The 22,341-nt window shown below is 41.7% G+C and overlaps 2 protein-coding genes across 4 annotated transcripts; both read left to right on the forward strand.

The window, feature by feature from the left end:
- The first annotated feature begins 1,351 nt into the window (after positions 1 to 1,351).
- timmdc1 (translocase of inner mitochondrial membrane domain containing 1) lies at positions 1,352 to 5,606 on the forward strand. 2 transcript variants are annotated; one of them, XM_080835855.1, is made up of 8 exons: positions 1,352 to 1,420; positions 1,875 to 2,092; positions 2,369 to 2,534; positions 2,723 to 2,811; positions 2,941 to 3,008; positions 3,136 to 3,214; positions 3,988 to 4,098; positions 4,846 to 5,606. In XM_080835855.1, the coding sequence occupies exons 2-8, from the start codon at positions 1,905 to 1,907 to the stop codon at positions 4,988 to 4,990; spliced, it is 846 nt and encodes a 281-aa protein (XP_080691981.1). In that variant the 5' UTR covers positions 1,352 to 1,420; positions 1,875 to 1,904; the 3' UTR covers positions 4,991 to 5,606. The 2 variants fall into 2 exon arrangements, with proteins under 2 accessions (XP_080691981.1, XP_080691982.1); XM_080835856.1 differs by having other exon boundaries at positions 1,377 to 1,420; positions 1,868 to 2,092.
- A 391-nt stretch (positions 5,607 to 5,997) lies between these two features.
- Positions 5,998 to 21,395, forward strand: LOC308361435 (glycerol kinase). 2 transcript variants are annotated; one of them, XM_080833780.1, is made up of 21 exons: positions 5,998 to 6,127; positions 8,731 to 8,804; positions 9,061 to 9,167; positions 9,422 to 9,499; positions 9,717 to 9,796; positions 10,184 to 10,321; positions 11,517 to 11,626; positions 11,756 to 11,822; positions 12,194 to 12,211; positions 13,642 to 13,677; positions 13,796 to 13,863; positions 13,992 to 14,034; positions 14,244 to 14,324; positions 14,536 to 14,614; positions 15,111 to 15,207; positions 15,387 to 15,471; positions 16,846 to 16,966; positions 17,187 to 17,330; positions 17,706 to 17,792; positions 18,344 to 18,430; positions 20,056 to 21,395. In XM_080833780.1, exons 1-21 carry the CDS (start codon positions 6,035 to 6,037, stop codon positions 20,064 to 20,066), a joined length of 1,704 nt encoding a protein of 567 aa, XP_080689906.1. In that variant the 5' UTR covers positions 5,998 to 6,034; the 3' UTR covers positions 20,067 to 21,395. The 2 variants fall into 2 exon arrangements, with proteins under 2 accessions (XP_080689906.1, XP_080689907.1); XM_080833781.1 differs by lacking the exon at positions 12,194 to 12,211.
- Positions 21,396 to 22,341: the final 946 nt, after the last annotated feature.

Consider the following 22,341-nt stretch of genomic DNA (forward strand, 5'->3'; position numbering starts at 1 on the left):
TGTAAGGGCATAAAAACTAGATTGTGAAAGACCCAGAGAAACACAAATATCAGACAAGGCAATCTCCCGGACAATTTTGGAATCCCTGCCGGACGTATTTCTCGAAAAGAGGACGCCTGGTCACCCTAAACCCACTTTCTCAACATTGCAGATTCCAATGGATAAAAAGGGCAAAAAGAAGACGGTCTAATGCAAAATCTGATGCATCAATTAAACCCACTTTCCCAACTTTGTAGTAAATGAACAGAAAACCTATATTTCAGTGACTTAATGTCTGAAAAACGTACCGTAAGCGACGGAATAGTGTGGACAAATACAGACAGTGCACAGTTTAACGTAGCCTACATATTTGTAGCTTCTCAGATTTGAGTTAGGGTTAGATTTATCAAACAAGTACGGCAACAGTTTGTATACGGACCGTAATTGCAGTAATTTGGGTATTGCAGGACACCTAGTGGCAAAAGAGTAGAGGTACATAACAGCGAGTCCTCTGGTACTGGCATCAACTACTAGCCAATATTATAACAACTTGTATTATTATCTTTCAATGTTCAGCATTTACTTATAATATGAATAAAGTATTTGCAGTAGTTATGCCATATGCTTATATACAGAAAATACAACTTAGGTGGCTATGATATGTACTGTTTATAAATTGCACCAGATGCAAGAGAACATGTTGTAGAACTATTTAACACTCCACATAAACATTAAGAAACACTCTTATTACATAAGGAGTTTAAATGACAACATGTTGTTAGGCTGTAATGAAGATGTTTCACATAAGCTTACTGAGTGTGAGCATAGTCCAATGTCTAGTATACTGGACAGAAGAACCACAGACCCACATGGGAAGTGTTGCTGTATATTTGCAGTGTAATTGCAACCACTTACACTGGTACTTACAAAGGCGATTCAGGTTTCAATATATTTCCGTAAAGTACTTGTTATAAGAATTTAATTTCACCATATCAAGAATACACAATTTGCTGTTTTTATCTGCCACACAATTTAAAGTTCATCATTAGGTGATTCTTACCTTTCAACTCAGAGACTCAGACAGTTGGTATGACTTCTATAGATGTTCAAACACCTTTTGAACAATTTTGTATTTGTCATTTTCTAGGAATCTGAAGAAACAAATAACTTTTTTCAGTTAATAGGTTCTTTGTGTTAAACAAAGGTATTTCAAGCTTTTTTCTAGTTTGGTTGGTATTGTCTTATCTGTAGTGTAGGCCTAGCTTTGGCAGCATTTTTCTTAATTTTTCGTCATTGTATAATTTAAAACTATTGAACATATTTCGACTTTTATTTTGAAAAAATATACGCGTGGTGGCCATATTGAAATGTTCGTTATTGTCGCTGGCTACACGCTGCTAAAACTATCAACACGGGTGACGCTAATGAAAAACTGTGACCGGTATGACACATTTGGTATTAACTTACTGTTGGATAACACTTGTATTGTAATTTCATAATTACTATCGCCGCAATGAAGAACGGAGGAGAGAGTTAGTGTTTTAACAATCACAAAGCTTACGGTGCTGGCTAGGCATAACTAACTGCTTATAAAAACGACTCCTGTCATTGAGAGACTCGGTGATAATATTTGCTAACAGAGATCGTTGCATAAAGCAGTCAAGTGTCGTTGGTTTGCATTGCTGCTGGAAGGATCTAGTGTCAAGGTTTGGTCTTTCAGATTTTGGACTACTTTTTGCCCTGTCTGTCCGTAGAGACGCCTTTGATATGCTTCTCAAGGTTACCAGCGGTAGTGTTAACAGTTTGTCGAGACAGTACGCTTAATTTTATGTCACTTAATTGTATGATCTTCAGTCCATATTTGTTTTGTTTTCCTCAAATCTGTGAGTCTGTAGAATAGCACGACTGATGCCCTTTGGAACATCATGGATCTCCCGGATCCCACGTGTGGAAACGTGAATACATCTATGCCACAGAGGCAGAGTCTCGGAGTGTTCCCATCCCTTCTCCCCCATGTCCATGCAGCTGAAAGTTCCCCTCTGCCCACACTCATAGGCAAACCAGAGTTTCCTGACACGGGCTGGGAACGCATCAAAGACATCTTCGATACAAGGTGTGTGAGAAAGACCACAGATGTCTATTTGTGCCTGTTCAGCTTGGCCTGTTTATCAAGTGTGAATTGTCCACCAGGTCCAGTTGTGCCTCTATCTTTTTGCATCACCTGTCTCAAGGTCACTACCGACAGTAGTGTTGATAAGTGATTCCTGAAGAATATCGTAGATGTCAAGTACATTTTTCAGAACCTTTTCTGCCATTCCTTCTCTTAGCATTTTTGTCTGAATCCTTCTGTCCCGGTCTCTCCCTCCCTCCCATGCCTCTTCCCTTGCAGTGATGGTCAAAGGTTCTCTGAGGAGGTGAAGTACCTGGTGAAGAGTGGCATTTCAGCAGCGCTGGTTGGAATGGTGTATGGTGGGGTGCCGGCTGCACGACATGCTCGCCAGCGCTTCATCCAGCTCAGCCAGGCCGAGGTGTACACCAGCCGCGTCGAAGCTGTGGTCAGCACTGATTGATTTTACTAGAGCAGTACTCATTTTTAATAATAGTAATATTTGTAGTGGTAGTAGTAAACATATTAGTAGCGTTAGTAGTATCAGTACTAAATACTTGTTGGCAACAAGAGTAAGCCAGTGTAATGGGACAGCATGTGTGTGTTTGTTTATTTGTTTTGTTTTCTGCTGCTCAGCGTTCAGCACATAACGCTGCCATCAGAGGGTTCCTGCGTTATGGCGTGAGGTGGAGCTGGAGAGTAGCTGCCTTTGTGACGCTCTTCAAGTGAGTGACTAGAGTTGTGTGTATGCAACAATGTGATTCAGCACAAGAAGCACTGATATGTGCATTTTTGTCTTGTGGTGTGCGTGTGTGTGTGTGCGTGCACTCACCCATGCTTTGTGTGTTTTACAGCACTGTGAGCACAGGCCTGTGTGTGTACAGAGACAGAAATGCTCTGAGTCACTATGCATTAGCTGGAGGTGAGTCTGAACAACCAACCTTTGAACTGGGTTGTTGTTTGTCTATTCTCATTTCGTGTGTTGCCATTTTGATTGTTTATGTTCAGGTCACTATGTTATGATGTTGAATGGTTTGTGTTTTGTCCAGCTATGACGGGAGGAATGTTCAGAATGAGTTTAGGTCCAGTGGGGATGCTGGCCGGCTCAGTCATTGGTGGAGTGCTTGGGTGAGCTCAGTGTTTTTTAACTCCTGCTTACTAGCTAACGCCATCAGGGATGTCTGCTCTGAGTTGCTCAATGAAATGACATGAAGTCTCTTTGACTTTTCTAGGAAGTCTAACATGCCTTTATGTTTTTGTATATTTCCCCTAACTAAAAGTATCGATGCACAAGTGGCATTTATGATTATATTATATAACACATCTGCAACAGTAACATGAGAGCAAAAGGAATGTAGTACAATAAAATTGTATTTAAATCAAATGTTAACATACCCTTACAAAAACCTTTATTCAGAGGTGCTCAGAAATTGTTTCGGGGCGAGACTTTTGAACTCTGAACCTTGTAAACATAGGTGTTAGCTATAGATACAGTATACGAGTTTAGCATTCAAAAAGTGTGTGTGGTTTTCTTGCCACATCATGACCCAATAGCGCTCACTGAATTACTATTACCTTATCATATGAATAGCTGCCATTGCTCTTATTTCTTGGAGAGGAAACTTTATTTGGTTCTGTTGCCAATAAGAACCTCTGTAGTTGTCTTCATGCCATGTTTTTATTATTATATATCCTTAAGGTATTTTAATTTCTCACATCAAATCCCAAATTGAACTTCCTGTTTTTGTGGAGGTCAAGTTGTCTGACCTTGTGTCATTCTGAACTAATCCTGTGAGTTGAAACGACCCAGGGCCATGTGAATCTGAACTAAAGAGATGTTTATGTTTATCAGCTCTAGCTGATGTGAAATCAGTCAGAACTAATTTAAGGGATGGTTTCAGGTTGCCAGCAGGTGCGCTGATTGTGGGCGTGCAGAAGCTTGGTGGAGAGACACTGCAGGAGAAGAGGAAGAGAGAGCGCAGGGAGCTCCATGACCTCAAGATTGCTGAGTGGTACGCTCATTCAAATGCTCCGGTGTCCTCCTGCAGTGTTATTGGGGTGTTTTATATCACACAGAACAGCAAAAAGCTCTAAAACATTAGGGATGGAGGGCAGGAGATGGGTTAATAGCTGTAGGTGGAAAAAAGATGGGTGTTCATGTGAAATAAATATGCTGATGAAATAAGGGGATACTGCAGCTAAAAATATGCATTGATTTCCTAACTTGGGTTTGATTTTCATTTAATTGTTTACTGACTGTAAATGAAGATTATCCACATCAATTGTCCAGGAAAAAAGAGATTGTCTACACCTCTCTAGCAACACTCACATATTTGCTGTTGAATGTGTAAATCTGTGCCTACAAGGAGACTTTTAGGCAGGCGTACAAGTGAGGCAACCAACACAGCTGTTGTGAAATACTCACCAGGTTTGGCAGGTTTTTCCATCAGTTTCTGTCATTGTTGATGATAAGAGGGAGTTTTTTGTATCAGGGTGGTTAACAGGAGTGAGTTCCTTATGCATGCAAATGTACATAGAATAAATAATTACTTCCCAGCTTTAACATTGTTAGTGTAATTGTGGCCCTGCAGTTGAGTTTTGAGAATGGGCTTAGCTTTCAGTGGCACAAGAGCACCAGAGTGTGGGAAATGCTGATAATAAGTCATATCACCTTAGGTAGTGGTATATGTATATTTAGCATACAATTAAAGCTTGTGTAGTGAAAGTCTGTTGACCATCACACTGTTTGCGGTTTGCAGGACTGCTCGACTTCAGCTCACAGATAATGTGGCTGATGAGATTGGAGAGAGTGAGCAGGACACAGCAGGTGACCTGAAGAAGATTGACGAAATACTAAACCGCCCCAGGAATAAGCCTGCAGCCCCAGAACCATCCAGCCAATGAATACGGCCATGAGCACCTTCATACAAACTGAATGAGAAGGATGCCTAGCCTAAGAAGAGACTTTATTTATCTTTGGGAAAGAGACATGCTAACGCATACTGAGAGGTATTCCAAGTATGTGGTTTAGTGACAAACTTGGGTAAGTTAACTTAAGTGGTAAACCTTCCCAAAAGAGGAGCCCTATGGCTTTGTTTTGCTTAGAGAATGACGCCAAAGGGCTCTTCTGTTCGGAGGTTTACCACATACTGGGAGTTAACTTATCCAGGTTTGTCTCTAAACCACAAACTTGGAATACCCCCCTGGTACATCTGAACATGAAGAAGGGAAGATAACTCACACAGAAGCCCCAAACGTTTCAAGGAGACATACACGGCTCCACACATACTGAACCACTTGTCCAAGATCTAAGCCACTGGGGTTTGCTTGGCCACTCAGCTGTGTGTGGCTTCAGATGTCTGTAAAGTTGGCAGTATGAAATGAGCAAGATCAGTGTCCGAGTGTATCACTTGCACTCTCTACTCTGTGTCACAGTAATTTTTTATCTGAAATGTAAAAAATATGATGTGTTACAGATGTGTGTTACAAAAAAGGATTAAAGAATAATTGATCTCAATAAGATGTGTGACTAAGTACAGTATTTTGCTGATACAATTGAATACATGCACACAACAAACATACACAAAAATAGGGCATCTGTGTTCTCATTGGGACATTTTCTGTGTAATGTCTTGCTGTACTAGCGAACTAGTGGCAGCTATAATGACTTGGTTGTGCCAGTAATTTATGTGAATTTATTTATATAACATGTATTGCTATATCTTGGGATGGCTTAAAAACAGTGTTAACAATCTGAAACTTTCCTGAGTGAAGAAAATCTGGTGCAAGTTGATTCGTTTCTGGCCCTCCCATCGCACCTCCTATTTGTGTGCGTAATTGCGTCATCATTCTGCGTCACCGGCATTAGAGCTCTGTGGAACGGGAGGAATAAACGAAGAGTTTGCCGGGTGTTCCGGGTCAACGCTTGATCCTAAGGCCAGAGTCTCCATGAACGGCAGCATGGCCGCCTCGCGGGACAGGATCATGTTGGGGCCGCTTGTGGCGGCTATCGACCAGGGCACGAGCTCCACGCGTTTCCTCGTAAGTTGCTGTATTTGTTTTGAATGACAACGTGACACCGCCAACTACCGCAGTAACGTTAGCATGGTGCGAGTGGTACGTGATGTCCTCTAACAGCTAGGGAGTCAAGATAGCCCAGGGGTCGGTCTATAGGTGTGTGTTTTTTAGTTCTAACTTGAAAGTTATGTAAACTCGCCTGTCATGCCATCGTGTACTGTAGGTTTTGCCATGAGGATTAGGTGTGATGGAAACGGTGTCAGACCAATGGTTCTGTAGCGTTACTTCACCAATATTTTCACCGGCACATCGGTCATCCGACCATCCTCTGTGCTTGCCATAGAGGGACAGAGAAAAGGCACCCTGTAGCGAGATAGATGCACTGAAAAGATGATTTTACTTATGCTGCGCATACTATCTACAAGAAACAGTTGGCAACTTGGCTAATTGGTGGTTAGGCTACTAGTGCTGTTATACATCTGGCTATGTTGGTTAACGACCACCTTGGAGCCTTAGTCGTTCATCAAAGCAAACAAACAAAAATGGTCTACAAAAGGTAAAATGCGAAACAGCTGTCAGGTCGAGCTGGTCTTGACCAGATCAGACAGGTTTCAGGGTGTGTCTCCCCATTTAGTTTGAGGGGGCGGCTCGGGGTCTAGGTCGGTCAGAGTGTGCGAGTGAGGTCATTAAGGGAGTTGTGTTGGGGGTGTGTGTGTGAAGCAACAGATGAGCGGGAAATACTTTCAGCTAAACCCAGAGGCGCATTCCACAGCAGGAACTGACAATAGCGTTCAAGGAGAGGTTGCCGCATTTCATTGTATTTGAAAACAGCGTTCCTTTATTTTTTTTCAAGATCAGTGAATCATTCTGAAGTTTAAGCTAAGCCAAAGAAATCAAATGTGAAAGACGTTTGAAGACATTTGTCTTAGAACATGGGACTGGAAGGTAGGGCCATTAATATGGGTGTTTGAGATGTGTCTGAGATGTTTGGTGGTGGGCGTAGTAGTATTTACATACTTGGAATTCCTCGGATGTTTTGAACAAACATCTGGTTGTGTTTTTTTGTGCATGAGCAATGCTGAAAAGGGTTTGGCAGTTTGAGAAGAGAATTAACCGGGAGTTCATAATTTTCCAGTTAATGTGATTTTGGCCAAACACGCCATAGTTTTATGTCTTCTGAGATTAGTGGTTTAGTTTTATCAGTGGAGGCCACAAATTAGATAAGAGTAGATAATACTGCTTTTTATAGTGTACTTATAGTGATACTAATGTTGCTCGTATGGTGATTGGTTTATGGACAGTATGGCCTGTTTTGCCAGAACATCTAGGTCTTTTCACAACGCTGTTATACTCCTTCCAATTAAAATGCACATTTAATGCCGCTGATCAGACACCACAGGAGAATTGTTTAATGGTGCTGCCACAATCTGTGAACATGTGTTGCCCTTCCCCCAGGCTGTGAATGGTGGTAATTACTGTCAGTTCCATAGACATATACAAGTATCTATACGTCTATGGGCAGTTCTGAAGGTGTGTTTCATAGAAGAACAGGATTAGTCTTTCAGTGCTAGAAATGGTCACAGCCATAGACATATATAGATATACAGTGGTCACAGTTAGCTGAAGGGGGTGTGGCCCGTTTAGTGTTCAGATGCCAAATTAGCTGTTTTCAAGGGGAAAGTAAAGGGACAGTTGCATTAGATTGTGTGTCTGTCCTTATTGTTGCTCTGCCCCACTATCTCAATTGGATTGCTTTATAATGAATGCATTCCTCAGACTGTGCGATGCATTCATATATTGTCTACAAAAGGCATGATTCATATGAGTGATTGAGGAGGATGTTATTCATATTCAGCTAGATATCTGGCTTAGCTGTCTTTGGTCGGTTTTGGATGCTCAACAGACAAGTCATGTAATTCATTTATTGATGCTATGTTTGTATTCGTCTTATTTTGTTAACCCCAATAAACTTTTGTTAACATATCAAAACAGAAAAGCGGTTTTATAACAAACTTAAGAGCACTGTTGTGCCACTTTTATTGTTCTGGGTATGAAGCATCTTAAGAACATTTCAGCTTTTGTTTGTTTCTGTGTGTCTCTGTGAGTGTGTATTTATGTGTGTTCGTGCCAATGTTGACCTTTGGCTTAGCAGTCTCAGTTTAGGGAACTTTGCTCAAGTAATCTGATTTGGGCAGAGCCCAGTGTGCAGTCATGTAGTCATGCAAGCCAAAGAGTGATCTTGGAAATCTTGACCGGGGGGTGCAGGGGCATGCTGTTACACTAAACATGATGATTTGACCTCTTATTCATCTATTCGTGTCTGGTGTGGCAGTGTCTTGATTTAGGTGAAGGTGTGTAATGTGTCGCCCATCTGTAATTTGTAAAGTTGCTCAAATGTTCGGGTGTCTATGTTGTTTTAAAACACAAAATTTGGCAAAAAGCCTGGTGTTGTAGTTTTAGTCTGGTAGGGGTCAAAGAGCAGTTCTCAGGACCTTCCTAACCTCACTCTCTGTCTTGCCACCAACGCCCCGCCTCTCTCTGTCACCTGCTGACCTCTCTCCTTCTCCTCTTCACCCATCCTCTACCCTCCTCCTACCCCCACACCCACACCCTTTCCAATTCCTCAGGTCTTCAACGCAAAGACCGCCGAGCTTCTCAGTCATCACCAGGTGGAGATCAAGCAGAGTTTCCCTAAGGAAGGGTAAGTCTACACACAAACACCCCACCGAACTGATAAAGCAGTCTTATCTGTGGCAGAAGTGTCCTGTCTGATGAGTTCAAACGCTAGTACATGCCACATTCAATAAACAATTCTGTATGCATCCCAGGCTTGTTACCCCGCAAACCATCCTGCCTTGAATCTAAACTGGCATCTGCTGGGGCAGATGGTGCATTATTAGTCTGCTATGTTGTAAATTGAGCTGTCTGTGTTGTGGTGTTCTCCTCCATGTTTGTAGATGGGTGGAAGAGGACCCAAAGGAGATTCTGCAGTCGGTGTACGAGTGCATGGACAAGACCTGCGAGAAGCTCACCCAGCTCAACATCGACATTTCCAACATCAAAGGTATATGCTATGCTCTCTTATGCCCTTTTTTCTAACCAGGGTTAGGTAAATTGGGTAACTGATGGTCATGGTGGATAACATGCGCAAATACTGCTCAGGCAAACAGTGTTAACACTAATTATGATGTGCCAGTTTCAACTTTTGAAGTCAATCTGTAAGTGAGAATAAAGCTGATGGTTCAGTGACTTAACTGAATTTATGAAAGCTATTTTCCCTGATTTTTTGGGGGATCTTTCTGTCTCTCTCCGTTTTAGCCATTGGTGTGACTAACCAAAGGGAGACGACACTCGTTTGGGACAAGGAAACAGGAGAGCCGCTCTATAATGCCATCGGTGAGTAGCAGGGGTTTGTGTTTCACAATTCAGAGCAGTCATGTCACACCTGTGTCTGTCAGCTAGCGGTGTCCGGGTTCAGCAGTACAGTGATGCCCTCAGTCCAGCAGCTGTGTTTCAGTCTTTGATGTGGGGTCAGTTCCTCCAGAACAAATAGACACGGCACTCTTTAGTCAGTGAACTATGAGCAGATGCTAACTCTGTCAAACTCTCGCAGTGTGGCTGGACCTGCGGACTCAGTCCACGGTGGAGAGGCTCATCAGCAAAACCCCCGGAAGAAACAAGAACCACCTGAAGGTGAGCTCAACACAAAACCCTCAGACAAAAACAGTTAAAAGGCCCTTTCACTGCTTTTCATTCTAGTAAGTTATTTGGTTGGACTATGGCCTCAATGGCATGATGATGGCCCATATGTGGACTGCCAAAACACGTCTGCACAGACCAATGATCCAGTGCTGAAAGTTATGCTACATAACAAAATGCCTCTTGTATTTCTCATACATTGAAATACAAATCTACGCACCTTTCTCTCTCTCTCTCTCTCTCTCTCTCTCTCTCTCTCTCTCTCTAGATATATAGATAGATAAATAGATAGATACACACACACAGAGACCTATTGTGCTAAATCTTTTTTTTTTCCCACGTGTAGATGAACAAAGTAAAAATGTGTCCCTCTCCCCACAGCATAAGACCGGCCTTCCCATCAGCACCTACTTTAGTGCAGTGAAGCTGCGCTGGCTGATGGATAATGTGGACGAGGTCAGCGAGGCCATCCACTCACACAAAGCCATGTTTGGCACCGTCGACTCCTGGCTCATATGGGTGAGCACGGAACCTGCCTGCTTGTTGGCTTAGCGCCGCAGAAATCCGGATGGCTTGATGGGTTGTGGGTTAGGTAACTTTACTGATGATTCTGATTGACTTGGATTGGTCAGAGGAAATCTGTCTGGTTGTGTGTTCACTTTACTGCTTGACAAAGATACATGTGTTGAAATTTGCCTGATGACCACTCCGATGTTTAAGACCATGTAAATGATGTGTTTGTACCTAGTCACTCACTCAGACTAAAGAGTTTGTGCACATTGTGTAGCAACTAGAGGTCGACCGATATATCGGTCGGCCGATGTATCAAGCCAATATTTGTCATTTTTTAATCTATCGGCATCGGCCGAATTTTTTTATTTATTTTTTTTTTAAAAAAAGGAAAAAAAAATTGATTTTTTTTTCTTGAAGAAACAACACATGAAAACATAAAATGTGACGGATTCAAGTTTTACAAACAATTCTCCCTTCCCCCCTCCCACGGCCCAGACAGCAACCCTAAAATAAAGACAAATCATAGTCTGTACACATACATATATGTATATACATTGAAGAAAAGAATAACTAAAATAATAATAACAAAAATAATAAATAATAAATTAAAAAAAAAGGGGGGGGGGGTTCTCTGGATTCCTAGATTATGGATGTTTGTAAGTATTAGGCTGTGTGTGTGTGTGTGTGTGTACGGGGGCAGGGACTTCAGATTTAAGATGCTAGTAGGGGAGTAAAATTGTGTGCATCTACTTATTATTAGTGTGACGCTTTAGCATGCAAATTAATGGGAAAACTTTTAGATATCGGCCCTACAAATCGGCCAAAAAAATCGGGAGCCCATATCGGCTATCGGTTAACCCTGACCTCTAAGTATCGGCATCGGCATTGGTTATAGAAAAACCCATATCGGTCAACCTCTAGTAGCAACACATTAACATTGTAAAGTTTACCATATCAGTCAGGATTAGGGGAAGTAACATCCTGCAATACTGTTCTCTGTGCCAATTTAGTCAAGTGTGCCATTGCTGCGTGCGATTGAGTAGTCACACTAGCAATCTATCACGGCTTGCTATTACCATATAAGAGGGTAATGGGCTTTAAGTGGTACCCAACCATACCAGCTAATTTGGATACAGTCAGCTGGAGGACTTTTAACTGTGTTTTGGAAGTGGGTGTAACAAGGACAGCATTCCTGTTCTAGTGTCTAACTGGTGGGAAGAATGGAGGGGTTCACTGCACAGACGTGACCAACGCCAGCCGCACAATGCTCTTCAACATTCACACCCTGGACTGGGATCCTGAACTCTGCACGTGGGTACACACACACACACACACACACACACACAAACAACAATTACATTATATTTTTTATCATTAATAATAAACACATTTTTGAACATTATTTACTAATGTCTTTTGGAACACGTTTTTTTTAAACAGATATTTTGGCATTCCCATGGAGATTCTGCCCAAAGTCAGGAGTTCTTCTGAGATTTACGGACTAATGGTGAGCCAGTGTTCTCATATGTTTTTGTTTTTCTTGCGCTATTCTGCCTGTCTGTCTCTCTCTCTGGCTGTATGTCTGTCTATCTGTCTGTCGGTCAGAATGACATTATTTGTATGTACCTTTTGTCCTTTTGGAATTCAGCCATCATAGAGTGGTATTTATTGTACTGGGTCCAGCACAGTTTAGCCTGCTGTAAATGATGAACTGTGTTGGCATGATCCTTGCCCCTGAGTGAAGGCCGCAGCAGACAGTAACTCAGGTTTATTTATACCATCAGCAACAGTCAGACGCTGGCTGCAAGTGAGTTTTCTGTTGTGTGTGTGTGTGTGTCACAAATCTTCTCTTGTGTCTTGTTCCTCTGCGCGGACTAGAAAATAAGCTCTAGCGTGGTGAGTAGGCCTTCCTTCTCCGTCTCCATGTGCTGCCGCCAGCTTCGCCAAGCAGCAGAAGCTCTTACCCCCCCCCCTGTCTGCTCCCGCTCATGCACAGTGTTTCACACCCCGCCATTAAAGATGTGCATTTCCAATACAGTGCCCCAAAAGCACTTGAAAACTATTGCTTTCAAACTATTTTGAACAATGTGCACAGAGTCACACACAGACGGAAACTATTTTGCAAAAAGAGCACGTAATGAGTATGAACACCCCCACACATCCAAGCACACACAGACTGATACGAATCTTGACGACATACACACACACACACACACCTCACTACCATTCCTGCTGACCATATTCATATGCACACAGACATCCAGATACCACTTCCATCTAGCATATGTAAGCAAATCCTGGCTTTAGGTATGTCCAGATTCAGTTCTGTTGGAAATGCACTTGTCGCTGGTAGTTTTTGATGTTCTCTCTGTGACTGTGATGAATCCCTTCAGTCAACTGGCTTTGGCCCCATGCCTGGCACCTGCTGTGCTCTCCACTGCCCCCTGCCACAGCCACCACTCCCTACAGGCTACACCCATGCAATGTCATCTTACTGATGTCTCTTCCTCCTGACTGCTCCAGGAAAGGCCAGATCCTTGTGTGTGATGTACTGTAGGATGGGCTCAGTATATGGATGCAGTTCATAAAACACGAGAGCTCATACTTTTCTATGATTTCTTGTTTCATTCACATACAGTAAAGAACAGTACTTGTCTTACAGTATAAGACAAGTATCTCCCATTTTGTTGCCTCTCTTTTTGGTCCATGACAATATTGACAGTGATGTCAGTATTCATGGAATGAATCCTGAAAGGATATGTCGTCATAAAGACCCCCACTCATGTCCATTTCCTTTGCAGCCTTCCTCCCTTTGATTTCTTTCAGTTGGTACAGCAGCTTTGACTTTCTGTGGTTTGTTCCTTGTGGCCTAAACACATGTAGTGAACCACTAGGGGAAAATAATGAGTGTCACAACTTTTCACAAAGTTTGCAATGTGTGAACAGTGCATGTTGCTTTTACTTGTGATTGTCTAGTTTTGTATGTCGGGTGATCTTAGTTGACCTGCTGTAGACTTAAACATTTCTGATGTTGTTTGTTGGCTGGACCGCACTCTGCCTATGCCAGTATTTTCACAAGTTAGTTTGAGGCAAAGCTCATTCTGATTGGCCTATTGACACGTAGCAACTGTGTTCTACAGGCCCTACAGAGGGAGTTCTGTTGTACTTCCTAGTTTTTAGTAGCATTAAAATGAAGCTCTAAACAATTAAAAATGGCAATGGCAGCAATGGGATAAGACTAAGCTAGGGACCTGTCAGGTCAGTTGGATAGGAAAGTTAATTTTGATGTTTTTAATTTAGCATTTGTCTCTTTTTTTTCCATACAGAAGTCTGGCTGTTTAACTGGAATTCCCATATCAGGCGTAGGTGTCCCTTTTCTCTGCTTTTTTGTCATTATATCTTAGCCAATGCAACATGATGGGATCAGGGTTTAAAGTGTGTGTGTGTGTGTGTGTGTGTGTGTGTGTGTGTGTGTTACAGTGTCTGGGAGACCAGTCAGCAGCTCTTGTGGGGCAGATGTGCTTCCAGGATGGTCAGGCCAAAAACACGTGAGCCCTTTCTCCTCTACTCCTGCTACCACTACTGAGCTCTGCACAGCTGTATTTAAATGTGCTTTGCTGTTTGAGGCTTCTGCCAATCCTAACGCATCCTGCCTGTGATTGTCTCTTCCCTACAGGTATGGGACTGGCTGTTTCCTGTTGAGGAACACAGGCCTCAAGGTAGTTATTTAAACTATACTCATTAATTTGAATTTGAGTTTTATTGGTAGACAAATGAGGTTATCAGACCTTTGAGAAAATAATGTTTAGGTACTTATCTTTTCTTTCAATTTCTGTAATGAGGAAATGTGCAGTGTTGCTGATTTAAATGTCACTTTTAATATTTATCATAATCCCCTGTCTAAATGCTTCTATTCATGCTTCTACAGCCAGTGATGTCAGACCATGGCCTCTTGACCACGATAGCTTACAAACTTGGTCGAGACAAACCAGCGTGTTATGCACTAGAGGTACATGGCTACTCTCATTTTCTTTTTGTTCCTTTACTGTTAAATTGTTCTGATGGATATAGCATGCTCAGGCCGTTTTAAATCACACTATGCAACTTGTGTTTGTAAAATCAACAGTCCTGCATTATACAAGTAAAATGACACCACCCTCAGAAGTATTGTCCTGGCCATGTGAATAAGATCTCATCTAGGATTGTCTGTGTTCTCTCAGGGTTCTGTTGCCATAGGGGGGGCAGTTGTGCGCTGGCTGAAGGATAACCTGGGCATCATCCAGACCTCCACGGAGCTTGGTGTGTACCTCTCTTTCTCTTCCGAGCCTAAAAGAAACTAGATGTACATAGCCCAGGGGCGGGGGAGAAACTGTAGTGAAAGTTGTATAGAGTCTGTCATTAGGACCTGGGTTTCAGGGCTGGGAGGGGTGGGGTGGGACCTGTAGATAGGGAGGGATTGTTGATCTGACATCTAGATCTAAATTCCTGCAAAATTCCTAAGGGAGAAGAAAGCTGTAGATGGCCACAGGCAGTACACACCCAGCAAGAGAAATCTTTGTTTGGTGTTTGTAGCATTCTGCTCCCTACTGCTTTGTTGACACTAGAAACTTGTAGGACCATGTCTGTGTATCAGCTGAGACAAGTATCTGTTGTAGTATTTGCAAATGAATGTCACAAGCATTGTATTGCATCTGCTTGTGTCCATTGTTGGTCGGGTTTGATGGGGATGGTTTTTGTGGAGTTTCGGCAGTGCTATTATGATGTAGTAACAGGAGATTGGCTCATTCGTCTACAGAGAAACTGGCGGCAGCAGTGGGAACATCCTATGGATGCTACTTTGTTCCGGCATTTTCTGGTCTCTATGCCCCTTATTGGGAGCCCAGTGCCCGAGGGTGAGTGGACGAGTCTCAGCAAGGGGGGGGGGGGGGGGGGTAGATTGAAGAGTGGACAGAGAAAATTCCTCCTGAAGTTTTTGCACCGCTGCATATCAACACTAGCTTGGGGTCTGTTTTTTTAGATGCAGTTCTCTGTTTCAGTGATGAATTCTCTGATTGTTCTCCTCCTTTCTCAGAATAATCTGTGGTTTGACTCAGTTCACCAACCGCAGCCACATAGCTTTTGCAGCTCTGGAGGCTGTGTGCTTTCAGACCAGAGAGGTAAACAGTGGTGTGTGTGTGTGTGTCTGTGTGTGGGTGTGGGTGTTTTCAGTTCAGTACTGATATATATGTATGTGTGTGTTTCTGTATGTGTGTGTCATGTATTCAGTTCAGTTCTGATATACAGCGCCGCCCCAAATTATTGGCACCCCTTGTGAATATGGGCAAACAGGCTATGAAAAAATAAGTCTTTGCTGTCTATCCTCTTGGTCTTCCACTCAAAATATTCATAAAAATCTTACCTTTCATTGAGGTAAAATAATTGAAAGAAAAAAAAACTGTTGACATTAAATAAATATTATTCTCCAAAACAGGTGTGCCACAATTTTTGGCACCCCATAATTAAATGTTTTGTGCAGCCTCCCTTCGCCAAGATAACAGCTCTGAGTCTTCTCCTATAATGCGTGATGAGGTTGGTGAACACATGGCATGGGATCTGAGACCATTCCTACATGCAGTATCTCTCCAGGTCCTTCAGATTCTGAGGTCAACCTTTATTCTGCATTCCGTGAATCATTTTTGTGTTGATTTTGAGGTATGCTTTGGATCATTGTCCTGCTGGAAGGTCCAACCATGGCCCATTTTGAGCTTACTGGAGGGGGCTGTTAGGTTTTCATTTAATGTCTGCTGGTATTTGATGGAGTCCATGATACCATGTATCCTAACAAGATGTCCCGGGCCTTTGAAAGAAAAACTGCCCCACAACATCAAAGATCCACCACCATACTTCACAGTGGGTATGAGGTGCTTTTCTGTAAGGCTATCTTTCTGTCTACGCCAAACCCACCTTTGTTGTTTGTTGGCAAAAAGCTTTTGGTCTCATCTGACCATATAACTCTGTCCCATTGAAAGTCTGACTTACATTTGGCAAACTTATGCACTTTAGTGTGTTGTTGATTGACACCAGAGGCTTTTTTCTGGCAACCCTCCAAAACAACCTGTGGTGATGTAGGTGGCATCTGATGGTAGTTTTAAAGACTTTCTGACTCCAAGACTCAACTAGTGTCTGCAATTCTCCAGCTGTGATCCTTGGAGATTATTTTGCCAGTCGAACCATCCTCCTTAGATTTAAGATTTTCTAAGGGTGCCAATAATTGTGGCACACATGTTTTGGGGAAAAATATTTATTTAATGTCAACAGTTTTTTATTTCCATAATTTTACTTCAATGAAAAGGAAAGATTTTTATGAATATTTTGAGTGAAAGACCAAGAGGATAAACAGCAAAGACATTTTTTCATTGACTGTTTGCTCATATTCACTTGGGGTGCCAATAATTGTGGGTGGCACTGTATGTGTGTGTATTCAGTTCAGTTCTGATATGTGTGTGTATTCAGTTCAGTTCGGATATGTGTGTGTATTCTTTATGCTGCAGCTGATGGACGCCATGAACCAGGACAGTGGGATCCCCTTGACTCAGCTGCAGGTTGATGGGGGGATGACCTCCAACAGGTTGCTCATGCAGCTGCAAGCAGATATACTTTGCATCCCTGTTGGTAAGTGTGTGTATGTGTTTCCATCCTGACGCCTACAGTGTTATGTTTAACATTACACAGAAATTTTTTTTTATGGTTCTATAATTATGGTATTTTGTCACTTGTATATTTTATCCTTGTTCGACTCCTCCTTGCCCTTTATGAACCAAACACAATTAATGCAAATACTCTACACAACAATACCTCAAGGTTCCCTAACACTGTTCCATTCACATCGCAGTGAAACCCTCCATGCCGGAGACGACCGCGCTAGGCGCTGCAATGGCAGCTGGATCAGCTGAGGGCGTCAGCGTGTGGAGCCTCAACCTCGAGGACCTTACCGAGGTCACGTCGGAGAAGTTTGAGCCGCAGATCAATCCTGAGGGTACAGCAGAGCCACGCCAAGTGCAGATGCAGTTCACCATCACAGCCACTGGTCACAGCTTCACATAGCTTCCCAAACCACCAATTACATAGCTACTGGTTATGACAAGTCATTAGGCTAAGAGGCCAATAGTTAAATGCAGTTTCACTGTTCAGGTCACCATTCGCATAGACACATAACTAACAAGGCAATCATTCATACTAGTCTCAATCACAAAGATGCCAGTCATCTGGACTGTTAATGTTACAGGTGGTTGTCGCTACACCTGCAAATGACCTAGCTGCTAATCACAAACATATGCTAGTGATCAAGTCTCCTAGAACAGTATTGGTGGTATATGTTTGTTACTCTGACTGTTGGTTGTATGTTTTACAGAAAGCGAGTTTCGCTATGCACGCTGGAAGAAGGCCGTGCAGAAGTGCATGAACTGGGAGACCACTGAGCCTGTCGGAAATGGAAATGGTTGGTTTCTGTTCCGTCTATCCCCTCACATCCTTACGTTCTTCGGCGTAACATCCTAAAATGTTTTGACCAATTCCCTTGGCCTAATCACTCCGATTCGCAGTTCTCAATTTGCAATTTTCATCATAACTATTGGTATTTTAGATTTTAGTGATGCATGATAACTTTTTTTCCAGCAATAGAACATGATTTCTTTTAGCACAAACACATTTTCAGGCAAGTGATTTATAATGTACATCCCTAAGTGTTAAGTGGCCATTTTTTTATTATCTGTGGTAATGACATGCTATTTCTAAGCACTTTATTTCAATCAGAGCTCTTTCCTCTGTGTCTGTGTCGTGTGATCATTCAAGCTACAAAACTGCAAAGCAAAATAATCGCCCTAAAATGAGTCGCCGCTAAAGATAGTGCTGCTGTCACTACAGAAAGATGAAGTCACGCTAGCTTGCCTTGTTGAACCGGCTTCTTGGAAAGCCTCAGGTGCTGATGATGTGTTTCTTTCTCCTGCTCCCCCTGTTTGATGTGGACCGCGCTGGTTCGGGACTCTTCAGAGGAGCCTAATATCTTCAGTAGTATTCCTCTGGGCTTTTACATTCTTGGTAGCATGTTTATGTTAATCGGAGCTAAGTACATTGCAGGTTAGTATCATTTATAAAACATGAAAGATGTGGTCGTAGATGCAGGAGTGCATGTGTTAGTTCAGAACAAGTAGAGGTAGTTGTTGAACAGGCCTGCATGTCTTGGAGCTATCAGTTATAGAATTCTAAGAACCTAAAACTGATGAACAAGTGCGCCAAATCCATCGAATTTCCACTTCACATGCAACAGCCATGAGTATCTTTTAAAGGTTCTCATAATGCCCTAGTCTCTGATAGATAAATAATAAAAAAATAAATAATTTTGGCTAGTAAAGATTAATTCAATTTGAAATTACAAAATTAGAACTGTCTCAATCTATGTGTGTGTGCCTGTATGTATGTGTATATATACACATATATAGACACATACAATTATTAGGAGGCAATTAGAGAAATGTATTCTAGCTCTACATTTTTCTAAATATAGAAGCCATCTTGGTGAGGTCAGACATTGCTTTTATTGAGACCATGTAGTTATAGACCTCACCACACAAATAATACATTGATTCATTTCCATTTCACACCGCAAACCTCTCCTAACCAATCCAAATATGGAGGATGTGTGTGTAATTACATTATTAAATCTGATGTAGCTTTCTGAGGCGCATCAGGAAACATTAAACTGAGACTCTTCAAGGTCTACTGGGTTTCTGAATGTTGGATTTGGAACACATGAACAAGCAGGACCTGTTCTAGAACCCCCATCCCCATGATGTCATCCATTCTTTCATCTGTGTTCTTCCTCCACTCTGCTTACTGTTATCCCGCTGCTCCCCAACAACATGCTCCCTGTCTTCCTCTTAAATGCTGGCTTCAAAAAGCAGATAATGAAGTGACAAGGTGACTGGGTTCTTGAAATAGCTGGGTGTAAGTTGCATCCCTGGTGAGGCAGGAGGGTGCCATGCCACTTCACCTTATGTCACCCTTTTGTCATTATCTGGTTCATCACACGTGTACCGCACCTGCATCCTAATTCCTACCATCTGCTTGTCATCTCATGTTGCTCCTCTGTGCTTCCACTTGGCCTTTCCCACAGCTTCCTAATAACTTTTGTCTCAATCACATTGCTATATTATTATCAACAATGCTACCATATTTGCTAGGTTCAACTAACATGCTAGTAGGTTCAGTAGTTGGCTACCAGTCAAACCTGTGTCGGATATGTTCATTGTAGCTTGGCGGAAATTGTTATTAAAGTACTGTTATAAACTGTGCACTTAATATGGGCTAAACCTGTTAGCAAGTTTACCAAGTTTATGCATAGTATGCCTTTTTACAATGATTGTAACAATAAGAAATGCATGACTGCCATGCTTATGAAATGTAAAAGCACAAACACATACTGAACATATGGATTTGTTGGTATGAGATGAAGTAAATGACATTTAGCACATTTGTTTCCTTTGGTGTTGTATATTTTTAGAGGTGGATTCAATCTTCGTTTTAGACCTTAACTTACTGGTTGTGTAGATACTCTATAGACTTATCCTTAAATATGGATGGTCTGAATCTTGTTTTGCCAAAATATGTCCAGACTCAGGCTTGATTTGCACTCCATGATCTCATTGTAGCTGTTGCATTCTTGACACCGTGTTTTTGTGTTCTCTTGTCCCATCATGTCTCAGGGCACAAGTAGGCTGATGGAAGATGGAACATGGAAATGCACTCTGGCCAGTAGGTGGAGCACATGCGCTCTGTTTGCTTCTCGGATGTAGTTGCCTTGTACACATACTGCCTACTGACACTACCCCCCCAACCCCAACCTCAACTATGAACCAGAACTTTTTGGTACAGCAGCAGTGCAGTCCCCCGAAATGCGGAGACCCTGATCTAAACACACACACACACACACCCATCATTGAACATGCATCTGAGCCAGAGGACCTGTGTGTTTTAGACTTGAAGGGACAGAGTCTGTGTGTGTGTGTGTGTGTGTGGGAGAGATGTTTTGTGACTACAGGTTATGGTACGAAGAACTAACATTCTAGTATGTTTGTTTTTTGTTCTCCTGAAGTCTATGTGTGTATTTGTGTGTGTGTATATAGATTTGAAGATCAGTTTCATGAGCAATGACAAATTCTTAATGAAATTCCTGTTTTGAAATGTCTTCCAAAATGAGCTGATGCTTGTGTTTTTTTGATTTTACTTGTTTTTGACGTTTGTTTGTTGGTTTTAATCTGGAGAGGCCACCACATGATTTGTACACAGGTTGGAATACTTTGTGCCACTAACTGAAGCTCGGTTTACAAAAACAGCAAAAGAAGGACTTTACTTCCACTTGAAGTAACCAGGACCATCTGAAAAAAAGAGTTAACTGCACTTTAGGAATCCTCCTCTATTTTTCAGATGTGCTTCTTCTAATAATTGTTTTTGAATGATTTTTAAGCTTGCGGTTTTGTCCTGCTGAAGTAGTTTGTGTCATGAGAATTACTGTGTACAAATATTAAATGGATGACCAGAGACCACTGTGCTGGGGACCCTGTTGGCAGAAACCAAGAACTACAACAGAGAGCAAAAACGCACAGAGAATCTTCATTTGTCCGTCCGAAAAAAGACAGTAAATCCAATGCATCATTTTAATGCACTTTATTTAATACTAATGCAAAGTAAATGCAATGCCAACGGTTGTTAATCTGATTCATTGGACTTGATTAGTCTTTGTGTTTTTGCCATGTAACTGATATCAGGACAGATCTGTGCTATGGTATGCAATAGCAGAGTGCTATGAGTAGATATTTTATCTGTAGTCATACTTGAATATTGAACCACTTAGGAAGGCACACAGTGGCCAGTATTTGACCCGATGTAGCTGGATTTAAGAAATTAATTTATTTTCTCTGTTAGCTGTGGGTAGAGATTTTTTATGAATTTTGTGTTGGCATGACAAATCAAGTTAAACTATCTGAAATGTGTGTCTTAAAATTCTGTTTCTGTTGTTTTTTTCTTTTTTTTTTTTTTTTTTTTTTGTGCCTGTACTAAATAAAAAACTTTGGTGGTAGCATTTTAAAACCTGCATCACTAAACCTTTTATTTAATCAGTCAAGACAATTAAATGTGTGAGCTTCAGATATCTTGTAATGTATTGAACACATTACCTGAGAAGCTGAGGCTCTCTTGCCAGGGGGTAAATGAAGAAAGCTTTTGACACTCTTGTTTCAATGCTTCTGTACCAGGCTATGGGGAGGTAACATCTACACTCCTACAGAGAGAATAAATGTCAGTAAAAGTCTACCTATAAACTTTAGGAAAACTCATCTCGCATTATTATCTCTTTGCAGTGAACACCTCAATGTTAAGAAAAAAGGAAAGGAAAGTCACTACGAAACCTTAGATAATCAAAAAAAAACATGAATGTGTATGACATTTGTAGCCTAATGTAAGCCAAATTACCAGTCTTGATTTATCAGACAAAGCTGCTCTTTACCATGTTCAAAGATGTTTTTAGAAGAAGAGAGATAATACTGTGAAAAGCCCATCAGGATGAGGAACATCCCACAACACAGGGAAATGTACCTCAGATGAATAAACCTATCCAGTTTTGACTTCCAGTGCAGTAGATGGCGCTAATCATGGTACTGCTGAACATAATTGAATTAAAACTTGTCAAAGAGGAAGAAGTTAAGAAAATATTTGAGACAACCATACTTATGTGCAGAGTTAACGTTTAGCTTTCTCTTTCATATTCGTTTATTATGGCAAGTTAGCTCGAATGTATTTTGTATGCATTATGCTGTAACCGAAACAAAGGCTATAAAGGAAAATAGAAGATTGTGTAGCTGTACGATGTGTGGCTTTCCTCAGTAACCCCGGGAAAGTTTTAGTTGTCCAGTATTCCCCGCGTGGCTCTCCTATGTTTACGGAGCTGTCGGATGTGTCCATCTGACCGGACTTGTAAACACTCCTATTAGACA

The sequence above is a fragment of the Sprattus sprattus genome, assembly GCF_963457725.1.
Source record: "Sprattus sprattus genome assembly, chromosome: 3".
In the NCBI taxonomy this organism is placed as follows: domain Eukaryota; kingdom Metazoa; phylum Chordata; class Actinopteri; order Clupeiformes; family Clupeidae; genus Sprattus; species Sprattus sprattus.

Bases quoted from the DNA above. Each gene is read 5' to 3' on its own strand.
- timmdc1 (XM_080835855.1), top strand. From the start codon at position 1,905: ATGGATCTCCCGGATCCCACGTGTGGAAACGTGAATACATCTATGCCA. The intron at 2,812-2,940 runs GTGAGTGACTAG...TGTGTTTTACAG, and splicing joins GCCTTTGTGACGCTCTTCAA to CACTGTGAGCACAGGCCTGT. The intron at 3,215-3,987 runs GTGAGCTCAGTG...GGATGGTTTCAG, and splicing joins GTCATTGGTGGAGTGCTTGG to GTTGCCAGCAGGTGCGCTGA.
- LOC308361435 (XM_080833780.1), top strand. From the start codon at position 6,035: ATGAACGGCAGCATGGCCGCCTCGCGGGACAGGATCATGTTGGGGCCG. The intron at 10,322-11,516 runs GTGAGCACGGAA...TTCCTGTTCTAG, and splicing joins TCGACTCCTGGCTCATATGG to TGTCTAACTGGTGGGAAGAA. The intron at 15,472-16,845 runs GTAAACAGTGGT...TTTATGCTGCAG, and splicing joins TGTGCTTTCAGACCAGAGAG to CTGATGGACGCCATGAACCA.